General features: G+C 37.6%; 2 protein-coding genes across 8 annotated transcripts in view; one reads left to right on the top strand and one right to left on the bottom strand.

Moving 5' to 3' along the window:
• Positions 1-11,126, top strand: part of CHPT1 (choline phosphotransferase 1) — a 22,732-nt gene extending 11,606 nt beyond the window's left edge. The window contains exons 4-9 of one of the 2 annotated variants that reach the window (XM_065840428.2): positions 2,396-2,480; positions 4,069-4,200; positions 4,582-4,740; positions 6,823-6,948; positions 7,473-7,583; positions 10,932-11,126. In XM_065840428.2, coding sequence (XP_065696500.1) covers positions 2,396-2,480; positions 4,069-4,200; positions 4,582-4,740; positions 6,823-6,948; positions 7,473-7,583; positions 10,932-10,976 — 658 coding nt within the window. In that variant the 3' untranslated portion in view covers positions 10,977-11,126. The remainder of the gene's footprint in view (positions 1-2,395; positions 2,481-4,068; positions 4,201-4,581; positions 4,741-6,822; positions 6,949-7,472; positions 7,584-10,931) is intronic. The other variant, XM_065840435.2, reaches the window with a different exon arrangement.
• Positions 43-23,208, bottom strand: SYCP3 (synaptonemal complex protein 3). Of its 6 annotated transcripts, none has more exons than XM_065840457.2 (10): positions 22,918-23,203; positions 22,586-22,671; positions 20,568-20,715; positions 19,431-19,506; positions 18,392-18,426; positions 15,919-16,036; positions 14,975-15,074; positions 14,050-14,148; positions 11,155-11,259; positions 43-11,011 (listed from the first exon to the last, which is right to left on the bottom strand). In XM_065840457.2, the coding sequence occupies exons 3-10, from the start codon at positions 20,695-20,697 to the stop codon at positions 10,958-10,960; spliced, it is 717 nt and encodes a 238-aa protein (XP_065696529.1). In that variant the 5' UTR covers positions 20,698-20,715; positions 22,586-22,671; positions 22,918-23,203; the 3' UTR covers positions 43-10,957. The 6 variants fall into 6 exon arrangements, with proteins under 6 accessions (XP_065696529.1, XP_065696520.1, XP_065696550.1 ...); XM_065840448.2 differs by having other exon boundaries at positions 22,973-23,203; XM_065840478.2 differs by having other exon boundaries at positions 23,048-23,201.

Below are 23,208 nucleotides of genomic sequence, written 5' to 3'. Positions count from 1 at the left end.
CTGCAATAGTGCCAAGAGCTCTTTTTTATTTGCTGATAACACGTTTTATCACAAAAGCTGTAACTCTTCTAGCTACCTACCCATCCTGCTTTTTTTTTTAATGGACATCTTGTGCTGCAAGCAAAAAGAGAGAGAGATTTCAGATGGCTGAAATATTATCATTTCCTTATGTGACAGTGGAGTACAGTGAAGGGAGGTGGATTATGCCATGAGCTCTGGGTTTTTGCATAAATGGTTGCTTTTCTGTGCCTTTTGTTCTTGCATAAAATGTGAGAATGATTCCCCTACATCAGGAAAGCACTAAGTATAGTGATAGTGCATAGTACAAGCAGTTCGGAATGGCTTGGTGTTCTGTGCTTACTGTTTGAAGTTAAATAGACACAACTTTTCTCCAAGATAACTTATTTCTGTTTAGTGAGAACAGATTGGAGTTGTTTCAAGGCTCACAATTTTATTTCTCTTGAGTATAGAGGTGAGAGACTAGATGAAGGCAACAGTATATTACTCTAAATATGATAAGACTTAATAACACGGACTGAAGCTTTCACTGATGCTGTTCCTGAATTAGCGGCGCTTGATTTTAGAAGTCAAATGACAGATAAGATACCTAGTGCTGATTGGCCAAGAAGGATCAATGTAGCCGGGTACTGTGCCATGGCCAGGTTGTGTAGAATTACTGCACAGTGTCTGATTAAAATCTTTGGACTCTGATTTGGGTTGTGTTGCAAACAGCCATCTAAGCCTCTGTAAAATTAAGTACTAAACTTCAGCACATAAAATGATTCAACTTCAAGTTTGAGCCTCCTCCTGCCACCAACAACAGCAAGCGCAGGACAGCTTAGAAATAGGTTTTAATAGTGGAAGTGTGAACTTTAAACACTCGCCCTTGTGTATGGATGGTTTTGCACAACGTAACTGACAAGTTCAGTGTGCAGCTACAGCAGCGACTGGGCAGGTGTGACACTTCAGCCCTGGTAGAGAAAAGCCCCCTCCCAGCAGCGCTGTCCCATTTCCCCCCTCCACAGACTCGCTTGACTTCAAGCCAATTCATGAAACGTGCAGAAGATAACAATGTGATGTGAGGCTGGCAAGCTGACCCAGTCCACCTTACAGGCCCATGAGCACCACTGCCAGTATAGATGAGGGAGCACAAGGGCATAGAGATGAGAGGACTGCCCATTCCCACAGCTTTGAAGAGTGATGAGCACCTCAGCATGTCGTCTAGTTGCAGCTTAAGCTTTGGCTCTCCTAAGACCAACAATCTGAAGCTTGTGATGAAACTTGGTCTATTTTATCATGATCTTTCTGAAAGTTTAATGTTACTGTGATTATCATGATCAGATAAATGTGTTCCATTAGCCAAGAGTTGATTCCTATCTCCCTTTCAAAACACCCTGTTTCCTCTGCAAACAGTTCACATGCTAAGCAAGTAATGATACATGTTGCCTTTGGTCATAACAACTTAAAACAGCAATTTTATTCTAACTGCTTAAAGAAATGTTGTATTTTAAACATCCACTGGCACTGTATTGTCACTGTCACTTCAGTACAAAGATCAGGTGCCTGTCTCAAAACCTTTGGTGGCATAAAAGGTACTTTAGATGTGCACACTTACTTATTTTAAAGCTTTATTGAAAGTATCAATTCTGTCTCTTGAGCCTCTGCTTAACTGGTTTTATATATTCAGGTTTTCTCAAAGCATTTCAGCAATCAAATACAGTAAGAGAGAGTCTGGCTGTCTTGTCTGAGAACAAAGAAGGTGGAATACAGAGTCTAGACTTTAGGGGGCATACAGGGACACCTATTTATAAAATGTTTTTAAGGAAAAAAACCAAGATATCAACGATATGTCCTCTGAAACAGGACAGATGCTTAGCTATCCACTGACTCTCTCCTCAAAATACTGGCCATATGTTTTACAGGCTGTATCTGTGAGGTTTTCATGATATGATGGCTTAAAAAATCCCTTCTGTCCCAGCCCGTTCCTCTTGGTCTATACTTCTATATTATATGCTTTTAATGGATATGTTCGATTGTATTTACTGTGAGCTTGCCTTAAACTTTCATTTGATACTTAACACAGCAACACGTGTAAATTTATATGAAGTTCTCAAATAGTTAACATTCAAGGTTTTCCCGGTATTAAAATTATATGTAGGTTGCTTTAGATACAGAGTATAGGTTTGTTTTTAAATCTGAACCAAAGATGTGTTGCTCCATATACAGTGCCCTTCTCAGTCAAGGAAAATCATATTTATATGCGTTGAGGTAATTTGAAATACTTTCAAGGAGATAAAGTTACCGTTTTGTTTTGCTTTATCCCCTTGCTCTGCTCCCTGTCTTTCAGCAAAAAGACCTTTTCTTTAACTAAATCTCTTTCTTTTTTCCTTCATAGACTTGATGTAACTGAAGTTCAGATAGCCATAACAATGCTGCTCTTGATATCTGCATATGGTGGAACAGCATTATGGGACTATAAGGTAAGTGTGTTAAGTGTTCAGAATTCCCACTGAGTATTCAGCTCCTGTTAAGTGTTGCAGTTCCTGTGGTATATGAAGTTATCCTCTGCAAGTACCGTCAACACCTCCTTGTTGTCCAATGTTCTGGTTTAGCTTATTGCACAAACGTAGGTTATTTTTATGTTGTAGTTAACTTAGGTGTGATGGTGTGACTTCCCAGGCACAAATTTAGAGTTACACAGAGGAAAAAAGACCCCATCTGCCACATATAAACTTCTGGTCTGGAACAAAGACTGCAGATACTTAAGCATTAACAAATACTTTTTGTTCTAGTTTTATTCCTTTTGTATATTGAGAGACGTAAATTTCTGTTAAGTGATTTATACGATGCCTGATACGGCGCCCAGTGAAGATGAGTTTGATCACCCCCGCTTTAATCTAACAAAACCATGGGATGAAGTTACGGGATTTGTGGTTATGTAATCCATATTTATGTTCTGATGCACATGTGCTGACTTCTAACGTTTATGTCAGGTCCAACACAAATGTAAATATCTATATTTAAAGAATTATTTTCTGTCTGAAAGCATTTCCCTACCACTGTCTTTTATTCTGATCTTTAAAGAGGTACTTTAGTGGATGGTGTCAGAAGTATATTAGACTAATGTCTTCATCCTTTCTAGGGTCTTTACCCAGAAATGTATTGTTCTGCTTGGTTATAGCTCACAAAAGAGCTGAGACTATTCCATGCTATTGGTAACCAGTGCAAATGTAAACCTAAACCACTGAGGAATTCATACTGATTCACGAGTTTACTCAGCAATTAAGAAATATTTAGCTAAACTTTGTTTCCCCATCCTGCAAGGTGCTTTTGTTCCATATTCAAACAGCTTATTTTCATGTTGGAAAATAACGTAGGGGCATTAGACTTAAATCATGATGATTTTTTTTTCTTCAATATTAAAATCTGTGGTACTTATGCTGTATCTCAAAACAATCTACAGTCAAAAATATAATCAATGGTTTCAATTTATTACTATTTATTTTTGTTTGTTTGTTTTTAAATCCCCTGCTGCCTTTGGAAGTTTCCTTGAAACTGCAGTTGATTCTGAAAGGTAACTGTTTAATTAAAATTTGTATCTGGAGACTATTCTGAATGCAAAGATACAGCATACAAACAACATGTACCAAAACACAAAGCAGGCAGATGGTGTTTGCATTTCCTGTGGTTTGTTACTGTGTTACCCAGCAAAATAGAAGGAACTATCCTGCTTCCCCCTCCCGTGCATTGGTGGTGCAGTATTCTGTGTCACAGTTTTGCTTACGTAGTAAAAATATTTGAAGAATATGGTAAGGACAAACACAGGAAGATCTACGTGAATTTCAAGACCAGAACATAAGTACTCAAAAGTTGAGCTTAAACATTACAAAAGAAATTTGTCATCTCCCAAATAAGGCAATAAATTTCAAACACTGTCCTCCTGAATTCATTCCCAAGAAAGCCAGAGCTCAAATAAAACAATTGTTTAAAGAGCGATTAAAAAAGCTATTGATACCTGCTAAAAAGTGTGTTATCCTTTAATACCTTTCTCTTGTTTTTCCTACTAAGGTCCCTTTTGTCGGCTTAGAGCTGAAGTTCCTTGCAGTTCTTGGCATACTGTGTGGAACAGCACTTTCTTGTTTCAATTACTTCCGTGTCATCTTTGGTGGAGGGGTTGGAAAGAATGGATCTACAATAGCAGTAAGTTGCTTTAAAGATCAGAATGAGCTTTGAATCGTTTATGCCCATAATTTATTGCACTTCAGATGATTATAAAGGTTTTATCTGTTTAAGCATTTAAGCAGACAAGCATATGAGTGTTGGATGGCTAAAGCAAAGACTTCATTATCTGCCTTCTCCCTACCTGTTACTGGATTTCTTCTGTCACAGGAACCAGCAATGTATTTTCTTACAAAAGCAATTAGCGGTCATTGCAAAGGATACTAATAGCATTGGCATGATGCTAACTGACTGCCCCTGAGATTTTACAACTCTGGTTTTGTTTAACGGGATTTGCAATACGTATCTGGACCTTACTGTGTGACTGAAGCCTAAAATAAACTTTGTCCATTTGTATTTCAGGGAACAAGTGTTCTTTCACCAGGCTTGCACATTGGACTACTTATCATGCTGGCTGTTATGATCTATAAAAAGTCTACAACTCAGCTGTTTGAAAAACATTCTTGCTTGTATGTCTTGACATTTGGATTTGTGAACGCTAAGATCTCACAGAAGTTGGTGGTAAGGAATCTTATTTCAGTCCTAAACCTCCTAAAAATAAACCAGTTCTTGGCTTAACGCTTGCTGGATCAGTGCACTGCAAGTTTTCCCATTCTGCTCTGCTGCTGTATTACCAGTTTCATTATGACCAAGACACTGAACTAGACTCAGGCTCCTACAGAGACATTATATATGACACTGATACAAACACGTATTTATTGTTGAATGCATTGGTTAGAACTTTCAGCTTTAACTTACTCCTAGAGATATACTGTCTTTAACATCATAACTGTGGGCCCTCAAGCCTTACTAAGAGTGCTGCGACTTCTGATTTAATTATCTGAAAAAGGAATTTACTTTAATCATTGAAATGAAGAGAGAAACTTTTATATCTTGATCTCTTTTGTAATATAAAACCTCATCAATGGATTAAAAAAAAAATCTGCCTTATTATGTATTTGCTAACAACAGTAATCTAGCCAGCTGCTTTTTTTTTTTTTATCCCGAGCATGACATTTTTCAAACACTAGAAAACAGGTATTCTACAGACTTGCTTGCTAAACAGGTGTTCCCCTAGTGAGTTACTAGCTTGATTTGAGAGACAGGATGCTGGTAAGAATGAGCCTTAAGATGGAACTTGAAGCAGTTCATCTCTTCTGTCAAACACCTTGGCTGCCTTGGTCACTCAGAGGACCCCTGGGTCCTGGTAGCCACCAGTCATCACTGCATGTACCTCAGCTCATTTGTGGACATGAGCGTCCCAGGCTTCCCTTGATGCTTTATGTGTAGGTTTGAGGATAGTCTGCTCCAGAGGCATACCTGTAAAGGTAGCAGGAAAGGATTTTGTGGGTTTAGCTCTCACAGTTTTCTGATCCTATTTCAGGAGGCCTTGTCCTTCAGGCACCCGAGTGAGCAAAGTGCAGTAAAAACTTGAGGCGTGACCAGGTGGGAGGCCCAGCAGACAGATGAGGTCTGTGCAGTTTGTGTGGATGTGCCAGAGCTGCTCCATGGGCACTAACGCTGTGTAGCTCCTGTATGTCGTGCCGGATGTGAGCCAGGAATCCCTCCTTTAGCAGAAGAGATGCATCCTCTGCTGGTTAGGAGTGGAAGCCTCTGTCAGCTCTTCTCTGGATGTAAGCTGCTGTGGTTTGTTAGGATATGACACTCACAGGCTTTTCTGTGAATTTTGCTGTCCAGTGTAGAGTTGAACCTGATTTATGTTATGCCAAGAGACCAACTTCTTTATAGGAACCTCTCAATACCTTGACAAGTGTCAAGGAATGAATGGGTGATTTCTTACAGCAAACTTGTCACCTAGGCTACTTTCCTTCTGCCATTTTTGAGCTTCCTGGTATGGAGTCTTCATATGTCCTCTATAAGGTCTCCAATTTCTTACAAAAAACCCTTCTTCTGGCTCTCAGTTAAAGGTGAACTCAAGTTGTCTATAAGAGTGCTAAATATGGAAGGATCAGGGTGTGTGTGAGCAATGGATTCCCTCCCTTCACCCTCAGTAATCTCTTCATCATTCTGTAAAGTGCTTCTGTGCATATATTGCTCTCTCTGCTAAACAGTGAAAACAAGTCTTGTCACCTAAGCAAAAGTCTGGTTTCTAGTTAGCTCTTAGCTAAGTAAAGCCAAAATTTTCAAGTTAGACTTGAGAACAACATTTCAAATCAATAGTATTCATTTTCAGTAATGAACTTGTATAGTCTTACCCTTCAAATACAGTACTGACAAAATAAGAGTGGGGAACCCCTGCAAGTAGCTAAAATGCACTGGTATAGTTGGAACTTAGAAAAGAACACTGAAGGACGTACACATTTCTTATATAAATAAAATGAACAAACACCAACTGATAAATCAAACAGCAGTTATCACTGATTAAAGTGCTCTGTATTGATTGAATAACCTGGGAAGAGGTTACTTGGGCCTTGGGGAAAAAAAAACTTTTCAGGAAGCAGCAGGCCCTGAAGCATTTGTGAAGCCCTTGGCCTGTCTACTGCCCCGGAACAGTAGCCAGCAGGCTGTGGCTGGGCAAGGACAGCATCTTGCAGTGATGCATATTTGTGTGTCATTTTTCCTTGTTTTTTTCTTTTCACATAGGTGGCTCACATGACAAAAAGTGAAATCTGTCTTCAGGACACTGCATTTATTGGGCCAGGACTTCTGTTTTTGGACCAGTACTTCAACAGTTGCATTGATGAATATATTGTTCTATGGATAGCACTGGTAAGCATTTCGTTTTATACTTTTCCTTTGGAGCATACTAAAAGGAATGGATTGAGAACTGTCACTGTCACTCTGCTCTGCCACTTCTGACTTGCTCAGATTTCAGCTGTCACTGCGGAGGCAGTGCCAGGACACCATGTAAACATGTATTTTCGGGAGCTGACTGGCTTTCTTTCCTTGGAACAGAGATGTGAAAGTAAATTCATAGATCTCTCTTGCAATTATGTTTTAGTCCAGGTGGTTTGTTTGAAGTTATTCTGTGAACTGCAGACTACGTTTTTTTTAATCAGACTTTGTAAATGTTTAATGCTGTTTGTTGTTTTGGGGTTTGGGGGATTTGTATTTTGGGTGTGGTATTTTGGGGTTTCTTCCTTTTTTTTCTTCTAAACTAGACCACCATATATCTATAAGTTAAAATGCTTGTTAAACTTGTCACTTGCATAGATTCTGATTAACATATAGCTGAATTTATAGTAGAAACAACTTTTTTTTTTTTTAACATGCTTTGTTTTGTTCTTTTTAAGTTCATATCCTTGTTTGATATGCTGAGATATGCCACTGGTGTATGCCTACAGATTGCTGCTCATCTTCATATACATGTCTTCAGAATTTCATCTCATCAAGCTCCTGAACAGGTTCAAAACCATAATGACTGATTAAATAGGTCAAGGACAAGAGAAGCAGCAGTTAGGGGAATGTTGAATGAAGCAGCTGGGGAAGACAGATTAAGCTTTTCAAGAAAATAGTTTTATGAGAAAGGTCACTCTGTCTCAGACATCACCATATGTTAGAATGACTAAATACAAAGTCCTGCAGATTCAAGTGTGATCAGTACTTTTGCACCAGGATTTATTTCCTCTGGTGTTTTAGACATTGCAGCTGTTATGTCATACCATAAATTCCACATTGAAATTGCTGCCATTTCCTATTAGGTAACCATCATTCTGTACTTCTAGTCTGGTGAATGTATAATAGACTGCAAACCAAGGTGCTACCAAACAGAATTTGAAGAGGAGTTTCACTTTTCCCTAGACCAAGTGACTAATCTTCTAGTGTTAGTTTCTGAAGTCTTCTTGGAACTGCTGTGAAGTGGTAGTCAGAGGTATCAGTGAATACAGTACTGCATTAGTAAGACTGGTAAAATGAGGTAAAACTACTTGTTAATCTCTGTTCTAGTATTTCTAAAGAAAAAGCTACTGGAACAGCATTATGAAGTAGGTACAGCTCAGGAAATTTTTCTTCTATTTCAGAATACTGTTAAGAGTGCCTTTAGGATTCATGCATTCTCTAAGTATATAACTTACTGTTACAAAATACAATTGTAGCTTGTATTTTCTTTCAAGGCCAGTTTCTGCTTTTGTGGTCATAATAAGGTTTGCCTCATTGTATTCCATCATTATCTAGACTATAGGTAGTTGTGTACTTTGAGGACACAAACTTTACTTCCCCTAACTTGTATCTGTGAAACTACACAAGTGAATGACAAAGTTAATTGATAAACTTAAATGACTGTGACTGTTTGACTGTGACAATGCAACATACCCATATGTAATTCCCTCTGAAGTCATGTTTGTTATCACTGTGTTCATATACCTTATAGTCTAATTTGTCTTGTAGCTATCACTGTACTTTATCCAAACAAAACTCCATGGACCTAAACCATCATGTATAGTAAAATTCTCTACAACAGAATGTCAGGCCCACTATCAGCTTCTCTCTGTCTTTAAGAACAGACCCGTCTGGCTAACATAACGTGCTCAGTTGAGGGGCTGTTGTCATTAGAGAAAAGCTGAATGAAAGTAGCTTATTATTTGTATGACCAAATTATGACTTGCACACAAACTCTATAAGCTTAAGCTCCTTTAAAGAGGTACTATTTGAATATTATTTTTGTAAAAAGCTGTTGAATGTAAGTTTCCATTACTACTTTCAGTTTTTGATATGTAGCCAAGCTGTGAGTTTATGAAGTCCTTCCTGAACTGTACAATAAAGAATGCTATGGTTTGTTTTGAAAATATTGCCACTGCAGCTTCCTAGCTGCATGTTAATTCAAAAAGACTTCCTGAGGTGTTCAAAGAACTTTAAAAATGGTGTATTGTCTGCTAAATTTGGAGGAAATAAAATATCATCTATCACACTCCTGCCTAAGAAGGATACACTGAAACACTTGAGGGATAACTGTAAGAGTTACTGCTGAAGGACTAGCACTCCAAGTGACTAATACCAATTTCAAATGAATCCTACTATTCCCTTTTGAGGCTAGGAAAAACACAGCATCTACAAGTGAACTTAGCCTGAACCCAGGCCATGTGCAAACAGAAGATGGTAAACACCATTTCAGTTTGTCTGAATACTGTCAACAAATTACCCACCTGATGAAAAGACATAGGCAACTTTCTTTTAGACTGAGAAGGTTTGGTTCCCCAGAATGCTCAAAAATATGTCATGTAGTAGGTTTAAGTAGTTTTAAGGATGTGATTGAGGTACGTAGATGACAGGAAACTAGTGCAGAAATCGTTAAGAAAACAAGAAACGTGAGGCAATACTAACAAATAAAACCAGAAACATGAGGCAATACTAACTAACCTAGTATTGAAGGTAGGAATCAAAAACTTAGCTGTATTTCATAGCATTAGCTAATTGTCCTTAGAGGGCTGAGACTCAGCAGCACAATTACAAATTAGTGTAGTTACCCGTTACCCACGAGAGGCCTGCATGCCCTCACACATCATTCTAGCAACATAACTTCTGTGTTTGCTCCTTCCCGGAGTCATAGCAGAGAAGAAAAAGAGTTTGTTCAACTTCAGTTGCAATCCCATAGTGAAGTTTCTGTAAGTTAGCTGTCACTAATCTGGCTCCCAGAACCAGAGAACCATCAAGTGATTTGATTCTGAACTAAAAATGCTAGTAAGCTGAGAAGAGTCTGTATGGACTGGTTTTGAAATACATCATTATGAAAACATCGCATGTCCACGTGTGGGTGTGTGGTTGGTTTGTGTTTTATATACTGTTGTATTAAATCAAAGCATTAAATATATTAGGAGCTACTTAATTTATAAAAGTGGATATTGAGGTGTAATGGTTTTCTGTAAAACTGCATGCAAGCTAAGACAATTGTTTAATTTATACTGATGTACTGTATTGAGATACATAAAGGATAAATGCTTTATCCTTAAAACTTAGGCTTCCCTAAATTGCTTGTCCTTTGAACTGCAAAAAAAGTTAATATTCCATCTCAACAGCTTGTTACAGCTTGTACTAAATAAATGAGCTAGATTACTTCTAGCAGTGGTTCTACAAGAACTATGCACCCCAAAATGCTAATGTTTTAATGATGCTTACTTGAGCAGATGTCTTATAAGGCTGTGATAGTCAGGTCATCATTCAACTAAAGAAACCTGCTTTTTGGACAAATTGCAGAACTCCATAACTCTTTTACTAGTACAAAGATATTACAATACCTAACCTAACAAAAAAGTTAACAAAATTGTCTTAATTTTACCATAATACACATCATTAAACAATGTTACATGAGCTGTATAATACTCTGTGAGCATTTATAACTGCTGATATGCCAGCAGACTAAATGTTAAAACTATGAAAATCTTAAATTCTGCATCTTGTGAAAAATGCTTCTATTTGTACAATGTGCCTAAAGGCCTAAAGTTATTATGTACAATCTGGGTAATGCATTTTTCATTAATCCTGCCCATTGTTACAATTTGGCATTATAAAAAGTGAAACAATTTAAACAGTCCAATGCTACTGAAAATGAGTGTTAAGTAAAGATTAATTGGACAGACAGTAAATGGTTTGGGGTCCATACCCTGCCAAAGTAATAAATTTACTAATATACACTCTTACAACATTATCAGACACAAGATTAGAACAATCTATGAAAGTATTTAATAGAAACTGTAAAACATGTAAATCTTAACATACTTCTCTATGGCTAATGCCTATACTTGTATCATGTTACTTAGGTACAAGTTGTTTCTCCATTGAGCCATCAGAATAACATGGACTGAAGAGACTTGCGAACAGTTGCCATCTCCTGCTGTTGCTGTTACAAGAAAAGGAGATAAATACTGAACAAATGTCATATCAATATGATCCCTTTGAGCTAATTAAATTAATGTCAAATGACTTTTAATAGAATGTTCCATTTTTGCATTTAACTGACTTCTTCATAGATCTGATACTTACAGTGTCCATCATAATCTTCTTTTGCAACATAGCCATTTCTTTGCGAAGTTCATTTTGTGCACCAGCTAGAAGATTCTCATTGCTCTTCTCCAACTCCTCCATGCTCTGAAGTTAATAATAATCTTAATTCAGAACTGTTCAATGTCAAAGGGTTAATTTAAAACAAACCAACCATTATTCAGACTACAATTTAATTTTACAGCAGTTCTGGTCACTGATAATTGATTTGTTCTGTCACAAACTTGAAAGACAAATTTTTTTAGGACTTTGTACTCCAGTCTACATTTCTGTTTAAACAATATAAGCCCTGTGAAGAAAAGTCCCCTCCAGTCAGCATCTGTAAAGTCTCAGCTAGTTATCCTGCATTTCAGTAAAGATAAAGAGTTCTACAAGATTAAACAGACATCTGTCAGGAATGACAGGGGTATGGTTTAATATTACGACAACCTTGGAGACTTGAGGTAAGGACTATTAAAAAAACCATTGACTTTCTTCCTCTTTGCATACTTCTTTCCCAAATAAGCCAGGTGAAGGTGCTGGCTGTGTTGCCTTTTGTACATACAATTATGCCTAACTCTATATATGTGTGTAGTTGTGTTTTCATTGACTTGTATTTAGTTAAACTTATCTGAGGCTTCGTTTCTACCTTTTGATCTTCTTTGACGAGAAAAATCAAAGTAATAGTTCACCCCCTGTTCAGGTTTTTCATTTGTTGATGAAGACATTCTTGACATTTTGGAACAGTTATTTATTTATGCTCTGTAACATCCTCTGTAAATTTTTCCTATCATCTTAAACTAAGAATCACTCTATTTCAGATTTAATTTTTGAAACTACCAGACTTGAAAAAAATCCAAATATATCATAACTATCTGAAATTTCAAAAAGGGACCAGTTAGGAAATGACTTGAACAGAAATTAGAGTTTGTCGGAAACTGAGAGACTTGAATCTGCTCCTTGCACCAGTATATGCTGGAGGCCAGCCTGCTGGAAAAGCAGCTTGGTAGCAAAGGACCTGGGGTCCTGGTGGACACCAAGCTGACCATGAGTTAGCAGTGTGCCCTTGAAGGAAAGAAAGCTGATGGTCCCCTAGGCTGCATTAGAAGTTCTTCCAGCAGGTTGAGGGAGGTGATCCTTCCCCTCTTCTCAACACTGGTGAGCACCTGGAGGGCTCGGTCCAGTTCCAGACTCCTCAGTACAACAGAGACACTGACATACTGGAGAAAGCTAAACAAAGGGCCATGGAGATAATGAAAGGACAGGAGCATTTCTCTTAGGAGGAAAGGCTGAGACCACTGGAATTGTTCAGCCTGGAGAAGAGCAGGCTCAGGGGGATCTTTCTTACACATAATCTGATCTGTGCATAAATAACCTGAAGGGGGATGCAAAGAAGATTGGGCCAGGCTCTTCTCAGAGGGACCTTGTAACAGGACCAATGGGCATAAACTGAAAACACAAGAAGATCCTTCTGAACATCAGGAAACATCTTTTTACTGTGAGCCAGCACTGATCAGGTTGCCAGGAGAGGTTGTGGAATCTCCATCCTTAGAAATACTCAAAAACCATATGGGCAGAAGTCCTGCACAGCTGACTCTAGGTAGACCTGCTGTACCACCAGATGACTTCCAGACCCCCCTTCCAACCTCTGCCCTTCAGTGAGTCTATGGTACTGTACCTCTACATTCCTTAGAAAACCAATCGTTTAGAGTACTTTCATTTTTCTCACAGTTTATTTTCTAACACCTTACTTATAAAAATAGTGGGGAAGGAAATTCTGGGAATACAGTATTTTGTTCTTAGTATAAAATGACAGGGAAAAACTTTTTAAACTGAAAAGTCAAATTTTTGAGTAGTTGTACTCATGATCATTTTTTGTTTGCTATTATGTTAGCTACTTCGTAAAAAAAACCAAAAACACACACACAAAATAAAGAAGCAACAACAAAAAACCCCTAATCAAACAAAAAACAATAGCAACAACAAAACCATACACACAAACCTAAACCCACCATGGCTGATCTGTATTGTGTTTAAAATACAATATGCTCTGTAAGCATTGTCAAAAAAATAGTGTTTGTAAGGACTGCCAGCAAATACAAAAATAATGCATAAAGCAACAGGAAAGATTGAAGGGGACTGATCACATAACCATCCAGCTGGGCCTGTTTTCAGCATCAGTCATTACTTTCACCAGATTCTTCCTGTTGACATTTCACCTTGAATACCAGGTTAAAGACAGGAAAACACTTAGTAATGAATGTTGCTTAGGAAGAGATGAAGAGAGTTCTACTTGGGCAATTTTAAGGGAATTCCAGTTGATTTTCTTTTAAGGGTTGCTTTCCTTACATGAAATAGCAATAGCTAGAAAGGTTAACAACAGGGAAAAAAAAAGTATTGTTCTCATTGTGGGGGATGCATCTGCCAGAAATAATAAAAGCCAGTAAATTGCAGCCTAAGATGTATTTTTAATATATTTTCAAGTTTCACTTTTTAAAATACATACCAAAAATCTAAGGGAAGAATTAAGACAAAATCCTGATGATTTAACTGACCTACACAACCTCTAAACTAGTACAAAACTGTGTTCTGTGTAGAAACTAAGTGGGTTGTGGTTAAATATTTGAAACAGGCAAGCCAGTCAGATCCCTGGGAGACCACATTTAACTAAATTGTTTATTAAACAGATGCAATGTGTATGCACCTATAGTGAGAACAAGCCATGTTCTTAACAAGTAAGGGAAAGATAGTAAGGGAAAGATACTAACATTCATGCAAGGCTGTTATTCTCCTTAAATAAACCTTAAATCTCTATATTTCATAAAGGTTGTATTAATACAGCTTGCTTAAGGGATGAGATACACATCAGCTACGTTCTAAGAAGAAAATTTACTGTACCTTTAAGAATTGCTCATAGAGTTGCTTAATGGTTTTCAGTCTCTGACTCTGAACTATTCTTGCCTGTTGAAAAACTTTTTGTTGCTGACGAAACATATTCTGAAGCAGAAGCAAATGAGAGAAAAAAAATCACATTAGCTAACCAAAAGCCCTTGGACAGTAACACTACTGTAATTTATTAAAATCAGAAATTCTGCCTTCACTGGAAATCTGGGTTATGTAATGTAGATCTCTGCCTGGAGAGTTATCTTTGTTCTTATTAATGAAAGAATGACTGAAGACTGGATTAAGCCCTGAGTCACCTCCTGAAGTGCCTTCCCATCTGAATTGTCCCTATGAGATCCTATGAGGATTGCTTGTCAACGCAGTTCTCAAGGGTATGCCAGGGAAATGTGCTGCCTGGGGAAAAGCAAAATTTACGAATGTGTCGGGAATACAAATACAGCAACATCATGGGATTACATTCCATTGTATAGCTCCTATCCCCTTTCAATTATCAAATTCTCATACATATATTATATGCAAGCATATTTTTAAGCAATGCATGCTAAAATACAACTACTCTCTTTTACTCCTTTGTTCTCTGAACCCAAAGACTATGGATGCACAGCACACATCTTTCTTCTCCTTAAATGGTCTCGGCTTTTCTAAAGCCATACGCTGGCTTAGGGCATCACTTATTGCCATTTATGAATTTGCACTAAAGCTTACAAATGCACCTCTCTTCACTTTAAAATATATCCCAAAACTTAAACATTTACAATTTGAGAGCCACTGAACTTGAATGAAATTTTTAAATCAAGAGGCAAACAATAATATATTTGTTTAAACTCCATAAAGTGTTTTTACATTTCTTGAGTGTCTGAACAACAATATTCCCTCACTGTGAAAATACGGTGAAACACATGCCATGCTGGAAACCCACCGCTAGTTTTTCTTCCTGCTCCTCGGCTTTCTGCACATCTACATCCCATTGCTGAAATAAAGTCAGGAACTGCTGGGAGAACTCGTGATTGAGCTTCTGCCTATAAATAGACACTAGCCGTAAGTATGACAAGTGCTATGAAGAATTACAAGGAAAGTTAAGGTTCAACACGCACGTGGGGCAGACTAAAAGGAGCTGGCATAGATTAAAAAACAGGTTATTTTGACATCTGGCCATAAATGAACACCGTATATTTTGAAAAACTGGACACACATACATACACATGCACACTTTCAGAGTGAATGTGGATTTTTAACTCAGGGTAAAAAAAAATACACCTTTTCTTCCTAACAGTACCAGATTTTCTGAGATCTACTGTTTTTCTAACCCAGCTACAGATCTTGGCCTTAACACAAGGGGTTTATAATGAAAACTGATTAGTGCATTTATTAGTTCATTGCGCTCTAGTTGCTCTATGTAAACTTAAATTTTGTCAATGCAAGTTTCAAATATAGATATATACATATATATATAACACCAAGACAGTTACAAGTATTGCTGACTTTCTGTTTTCAGATGTCTCATTTTTCGGTTTGCTTTACCTGTAGTATCAGTTGTAGTAATTAAATATGCATTAAGAGGCAAGAGGAGTTTAAAAGACAAAAATAAAGATAAAAGTCAAACCAGCTCTTTAAGGTACCTTTCTCGCAAAATTCCAATTTTAAGCTTCTCAAGTTGAAAGGGAAAGTACTAGACTAAACTATTACTGTCAATTTAACCAAGTGGACACAATTGAAGGCAGCAGAAACAGAGGACCTGAGCACATATTTAACTAGTAGATACACTACTTGCTATTTAACTGCAAGAAGATGGACCAGCTATCCATGCTGTGACACAAAAAGGAATTTGATTTCACAGGTTTGAAAAACAAGGGTAAATGTTACCTTTGCTCTTGCTGTGTTTTCCAAACATGTTCAATCTTCTGGTTACTGGTTTTGAGTGAGGCTTTTGTATACATTTCTAATCTTTTCCTCTTAGCTAAGAGAGCCTTGTTAATGTCAGCTAAAAAGCAAATATTTAGAAATTAAGCATACCAAGATACATTGTGCCTTTTATTAAAAACACTGATGAGTTATACTTTGGAGAAGCAAGTGAGGCATGTTCTAATGGAGAGAAGCTGATGTCATCTGGGCTCCTGGCTGCTGTGTTTAGAGTGTCCCTCAACCTGCTGTTGGCAGTGGTGTGACTGCTGCTTTCCTAAACCCCCCATATACCCTCACCGACACCTGGCTGCTGGAGTCACAATTGCTCACTGCCCAGTACCACCAAATCCTCCAGCATCTGCTTCGAGTCCCATCTCTCTCAAGCCAGACCAAACAGGACCTACCATGACATGACTCAGCTTGAGCTCCTTTCACACTGGGCAGGGCGGTGTCAGACTGGCTCCGAGCAGACACACACGGTGAACTGAAACTGTGCAGCGGTTTGAACCCAGGGTGGCTGCAGTGCTGCCACATTTAAATTGTCTCCTTACAAGCTGCTGTCAAGTGCTCCGCTACTGATTGTTATGGTCCAGCATGCACTTCTAACATACCATCCATACAATCACCACACGTGTGTATTTGAAGCACTATCCAGTAAGTTCACACTGTGTATCTTCAAACACTGTATTTGTACATCTCAACGTCAGCAAGTTCTCCATTCAAAGGCAGAGCGAGCTACCTTGCACAAAGCTGACTGAGCAACGACATCTCCCTCTTCTCTCTAGTATCTAATGATATTTTAGTCAAATCCTTATTAGTTTAGCTGCATGACTGCAGTGCCAGCTCAGAGTTTCCAGACCTTCAAGCAATTTAGTTATGCTGACACTTTTCTTTTTTCTAGAAAAAACACACATTTCAGAGTAATATTCAAATTACTTAGATTTGAGAAATAAATTAAAAGTAGTATGTGATTACTATCACTAAGAACATATTGAATGTATGGCAAACTATTTTTCATACTTCAGAAATACTTAGCACTTTTTAAGTTTTTAAGAAATATTTGAGATAATATAAGTTAGTATGTTTGTTTCACTTTAATTTACATTTCTAGTTTAACAAACAAGTCACAGCTTAAGTTTAATACAGTATTTATTTTCCTTCTCACAGTAGATTTCAGCAAACATCTGTCAAACCTCTCTAATTTGCTGAAGCATCTGTCCCTGCTAATGCCCAACCTATCGTTTTTGAGCAGACAGCATCCTCTCTCTCATCCATTCCTTTTCCTTCCTTCTGTCCTATTTTTGAGTCTTCAATCACAAGCAATCCTAGCTTTTTAATGCCAAAGTCCTCCTCCTGTCTAGACTGCTAGATCTACAATAGCATTCTAATACATACCTTAACAGCAAAAAGTCTTAATTCATGGATTAGGGAATTCCTTGAACTCCTCTTCCACTTTAAGATTTACAAGCGAGTAATAACTGCGTACAGCATTTTCTTGTACATACAATGAAAGTATTAACCACCTATTGAGTGTGTAATACTGGCAGTAAGATGGTTTCCCTTCCTTCCACAGCTTTTTGATGCTTTTTTACACTGTGATGTATATTATAAATTCTTTACAAGTGAAATGTGTTTTTTCTCTAAGCTGTCAGCTACCTGGAGTTTAGTTAGAAATTTATAAGTCAAGTCATCTGAGGGTCTGTTGATGATTGAACTAAATCCAAGTAGGTGACATGCATAAATCTGTCATCACTAGATGACTGGCCTTAGTTACCCTCATTCTTTCGCTCTTCTAGAAACTGGCACTCTCCTTCCTGATTGCTGAAATAATCTTTTCAAGTGATTCCCTGTTCTCTAGATTTCTGAAAGTGTGGAGTACATACTACCTCCTAGTTCATTCTGTATTCTAACTACAATCTACTTCTAAAATGCCTTGTCCAGAATTAGAACTACTTGTTCTATTTAGCTCCTTATATTAACACTTACATGCCCCTGATTTCTCACTCAAGTCTTGCAATCCCCAGTTTCTTCTACGTCATTGTAACAAAAAAAAAAATGGAGTGAGAAAAACAGCTAACTCCCATTGTCCCTTTTCTCTACAATATGACTTAACTTTTATACCTCATCTTAAAATTGGAATTGATAATCAAAAGCACTCATGCCTGTTTCTCTTTTTCCTTTTTAATTAGCTACACTAATACTTCCATCTCACTTTAAATGCAGTTCTTCGCTTCTTTCTCTTTGCTCTACTTAGATTTATTATAACTTTTTTTTTTTTCTGAAAACTGTCTTTTTTCAGAAATGCTGAAGAATGCTACAAAGACTGGTCATTTTATGTAAATCTTGAAAATTATTTTATGGTAAGGAATCATTGCCAATTCTGCAACTTAAACATGGACTGTTTTTTAATTTATTAGAATGTAAACGTACTTACCTCCAAATCTTTCCAGCATATTCTGTACTTCACCCCTACAAAACAGCGTGAAAAAGATTTATTTGCCCATTTTCTGTCTTAAGAATAAGACCTGTTGTGTCTGCTTAAAACTAATCTTACTCACATGTCTATTGCTTGTAAGCAGTGAGAGCTGCTACTCTTCTACAAGATAAAAAATGACAATCCTTTTGTCCTCCTTTGAGAGGTCTCTTTTTTAGGCTAATTTGCTGTTTTAAAAAAAAAAATTACTAGAATCTATTAACTTATTCCTCAGTAAAAAGGCAGTATTAGGCATTTAAAGGCCCCTGAGAGAGGGAGGACAGTAAACAAAACTGATCATTTCCTATACAAAAAGAAAAGACAAAAGGTATTTGGAACATCAAGTGAAAACAAGTCCATTGCATTTAGCATGACTGGCAGAGTAAGAAAAATACAAGACAAATAATATCAGGGTTGATTTTACAAGAATTTTAAGATGATAACATCAGTGGGTAAGGTAGTGGTAAAATAGCTGACAAGTCCAAAATGGGACTTGATAAGTAATGTTTATCTTGGTCTTATATCATCTCCACAGGATATCACTTTCTTTTCTGAAGAGTAAAAAAACCACCAGTTTCTTTGGCAGCTATAATCTTGTTAAAAACAATGTCAATATACACTTTTTTATTAAACTTACACTGCCCATAAATATTGAATTTTATAAGGTTTATTTGTAATAAGATTTTGTTTTTTTCATGCAGTAGTTGGATCATTTAAAGTACTGTTAATATCTTCAAATAGCTAAGATCAGAGGGAAAAAAGGAATAACATTATCAAAAATTTAGGATAAAATTTAAATCATCTCCTGAAAGAAAAAAGAATTTTACTGCAACTACTGTATTATCTGTCACCTGATTTTTGAATCAAATGCTAAAAACCCAAGCAAACAAACAAACAAAACCACATAAAAACAACCCAAGCAAAAGAAGTGTGATGAATAACTGAACTCAGCATCTATTTAAGACTTGCTTATTTTGGAAAAAAAAAATCATAACCTTACCCCACGTCATCTGGAACCACATGAGTTGTCGCCAAAGGTCTTTTCTTTCCGTGCTTGTCCAGTACTGGTATTTCACCTTAACACAAGTTTCAAAAAGATTTACAAAAAATATATATTTTGTGGGGGTCATTTGAGTTATTAAAAGTGTAATTATTTTCTGTAATGCCACTTCTCTGAACATGTCTCATGGGTCTCAGTTCCCATCTGTAACACATGCAGCTCCTAAAACTTTGAATCTGGAGTTGACAGATGATGAATTAACTATTCTGCAATGCTGGATTTGAGCTGGCACTGCCTGGTGTTCCTTTAGACTAGTCTCAACCAGTTCTAGATGTGTCCACTACTATACAATTACTCGCAACTCAAAACCATCAGAAAGGTAAAAATAATCTAAATATTGAGAAATCCCTGTTAAGAATTTCATTTTACTGTAAAATAAGTACTGAAATTGTGTACTGTGATGTTTAAAAAAATAAAATCACAAATATTTTTTATATTCTTAAAAAAAAAAAAAACCTTTCTATTAACAAAGAGGGGGAGGACGCTGAAAGACAAAAATCCAGAAATGGAGTTACATCAAACTTTACAAAAGCCAACACATGATGAATGAGAACTGCATTTATAGGCAAAGCCAATTTTTTCATGACATTCCCTCAAAACTAAACAAGAATCCCTTGGTTGACTTATTTTCTTTTTTCCTCAGCTTCTTCCTCCTTATTTTTTTCGGTTCAGATTCTTCTGAAGTCCTCTTAACCCTGCCAGCAACTACCCTACCTGACTCAGCACTCCATACAAGCAAGCAGAATTGTTCTGCTTTATCCTGATCTCACAATGTTAAATGCAACCAGATATGGCATTAAATAAGGTAAAAAAATAGTGTAAAAAAAAAATCCTACTCTTTTAAAGACTCCACCTCTAATTTTAAGACATTATAGTGTACAATACGCATCTACTCTATTTTGTTGGCTTTTCTTACCAATCCAAACTATATGATAGGTTGAGGCATCACAAACATTATGAACCATGCTTGCTCAGACACTTGCTGAAGCCAAAGTCTCTTCATTTCTATTAATAGTCAGAAATATTACAAACTTCATGTTTTAAAAAAAAAATATTTCAAAAAACCCACTTAAGCACCTTCTCTAGTATCTTCCTCTGATCCACTCAGCTCTTTTCTTTCCTCCTGAAAGTCATAGGCAGGAATGGCTTGATCTTCCTGTACTGGTTTACCAGCTTTTCCTCCATGCTTCCTTCCTGATGGTGCCATAATGAGATTTTCTTCCTACTGAAATGGTGTATTTGTTACATAACTTTCCCCACAATACTTGAAGGTAAATATGTTTTCATGCTTACATTGACCTGTTATGGACACCCTTGTAACAGTCTCTCCCTGTAAGGATATTCAAGTAGTCAAACTGTTTCAGTTTTGAGGTAATCCACAGGATGAAGAACCGAGTAAAAACGTTATGAGGGCTAGTAGGAACATACTTGATTCTGCAGAAAAACAAGGGGTAAATTACGCACTTTCTTAAGGTGCCTGCCTGCTCAACTTCCATAATGTTTTTGATGTATTTTGTCATATCCAGTACTGCATTCCCAAAAAGCTATGCCAGTATTCTATTTTACAAAATATGGTAAAGATGAACCATAAAGAACAATCTAATTCTACAAGCCATCCCATGCTAGACACACAAATATACACGCGCATATGCCATTTTAAAAAATCCTGGTAAACTTTCACTTTCTGAATTAGCTTTATTTTTAGCTGCTATGCCTTTGCATTCTGTAATGCAACTAATGCAGTTTCTGTATTTTTTACAAATACACTGCTTTCCTAAAAAAACAATATTCATTTACTTCAGTAATACTAACTTTTATATGTTCTGTGTATTTTTATAAATATTTAAGGAGTAAAATATCTATTTAGAAAGAGCATAGTTGTCATCATTAAACGCATGAGTGAGAAAATAAAATCATTTTTCCTTAGTGCTTTATCAACAATAGAAACAATAAACAAATACAACAGGAAATAGCAAGCTACTGAATCCTTCCTGAAATGTTTCTTGTCTTTGTCTGATAGCAAGAAGTATGAAGCATTTCAAGTAAAGCATCACACAACATATACTTTTAAAAATCCTTTGAAAATAACAGGATTATTTGGAAGATGGAAAGAATACAGAAAGAAAAATCAGCTCAAAGTACCTGTTTTCCAAACTGAGCAAGATGTGACTCAGCAATGAATAAACTTCTCATTCTAGACACGATTCAACAGTTACGAACATCAATAAGTTTTCCAAAGCAAAGGCAAAAATAGATTTGAAAATTAAGCTCCCACACTGAAACTGAGATCTCCAGTAAAGATCTTTTGAATTTCCAGGACTAAGAAGTTCCCCTAACATTAACAGCTGCCTCACACACCTCAGTTTCCCATTTCTGTTTTTTTTAATTAGGTGTCCGTAGGTAAGAAAATATGTTCATTAACCACATATTACATGGCTACATACAATGTGATCACACTAATCTACTAACTGCTTTTTAATAACCAGTTCTTCCTGTGATTCATGCTTCTCTACATAGTATGGTTTAATATATATGTAGTATATTTTTACACCTTAGAAGTTAAACAAACAAACAACAAACAAAAAAATCCACAACCAACCAAACACAACACCTTTAAATTATTAATTGGAAAATCAAAAGCTCTTGCTTTAAAATTGTCCTCAGATGAGAGAAGTTTTCAAGACTCATTCTGCTTTTCAGCTACTGTAGTTGTTGAAAACCTGATTTAAGGAGGACAGTACTCGTATGGCATGTGGCCATGCATCTCTCTGCTGCCAGACAAAGCGCTTCAACTTTAAACTGGAAGCATGAACAGATATTTACATGTATTTTATCTCACATAGAGGCACCTCCTTTGCACTGAAAATCAGTGTACAAAGCAAAACTCCCCAGTTCCTCTAGACCAGGGTTATCAAACTGATTTTTACCAGAAGCCACTACTCCTACATTTATACAGTCCTAAAATTACATGCGGCCCTTTTGAGGGCAACCGTGAAGCTGATGTGGCCCCCCAGTTAAAATGAGTTTGACACCCCTGCAACACAATCTTGCCACCTCCCACCACCATCCAGCCTTCACCCCTCCTGTGGAGCTACCTACTTCAGCCAGCTGGTGTATCTTCAGTCCACAGATGTGTACTTAACAAGGATCTTTCAGGGAAATTCACCTCCTTCTTTTCACTCTGCCCAAAAAAGATTTGAAATAAACCAGTATTTGTGCGAATCTCCTATGTGGGGCTTTTCACTGTGGGGGCCCACCTTCTTCTACCTCAGAGCATTGAGAGAAGCTTGAGCCTGCACCTCCCCATCGCGATCACAGGTTTTGGGGAGAAGCCACTGGAGTGTCAAAGGCTGTGGGGGCACTGCGGTGTCCCAACCCAGTTCCTTACTCCCCGCCCGACCACCTTTCATCCCTCTCCCCACCTCACCCCCGCAGTGCAGCGCCCACCGCGGCAGCCGCCACCTCACACGGCGAGGACGCACCGGCGGCGGGGGGAGAGGGCTCCTCACACCCTCCCGCAGGCGGGAAGGGACACCGCTTCACCCAAAACCCCTCACCCCCACCAGAGCCTCTTCCAGCGCTCAGGGTCCCTCGGGGGCCCCCTGGGCGAGAGGCGGACGGGGATGAGGTGACGCGGGGCCGCCTCAGCGGCTCCCAACCCCCAGGAAAGGCGGGAAACCGGTCGGACAGCACTAAGGGCCAGGTACGCATGCGCAAA

The sequence above is a fragment of the Patagioenas fasciata genome, chromosome 1 (genome assembly GCF_037038585.1).
Source record: "Patagioenas fasciata isolate bPatFas1 chromosome 1, bPatFas1.hap1, whole genome shotgun sequence".
Lineage (NCBI taxonomy): Eukaryota > Metazoa > Chordata > Aves > Columbiformes > Columbidae > Patagioenas > Patagioenas fasciata.
The sequence above is the reverse complement of the archived record's forward strand: the minus strand, read 5'-3'. Positions and strand labels throughout refer to the sequence as shown.

What these genes read in the sequence shown, in the direction of transcription:
- SYCP3 (XM_071818111.1), bottom strand. Translation starts at nt 20,697, where the DNA reads ATGGCACCATCAGGAAGGAAGCATGGAGGAAAAGCTGGTAAACCAGTA. An exon ending in AGAGGAAGATACTAGAGAAG is followed by an intron (nt 19,507 to 20,567) that starts GTGCTTAAGTGG and finishes ACTTGTGTTAAG; the next exon opens with GTGAAATACCAGTACTGGAC. An exon ending in AGAAGATTATGATGGACACT is followed by an intron (nt 11,012 to 11,154) that starts GTAAGTATCAGA and finishes TTCTTGTAACAG; the next exon opens with CAACAGCAGGAGATGGCAAC.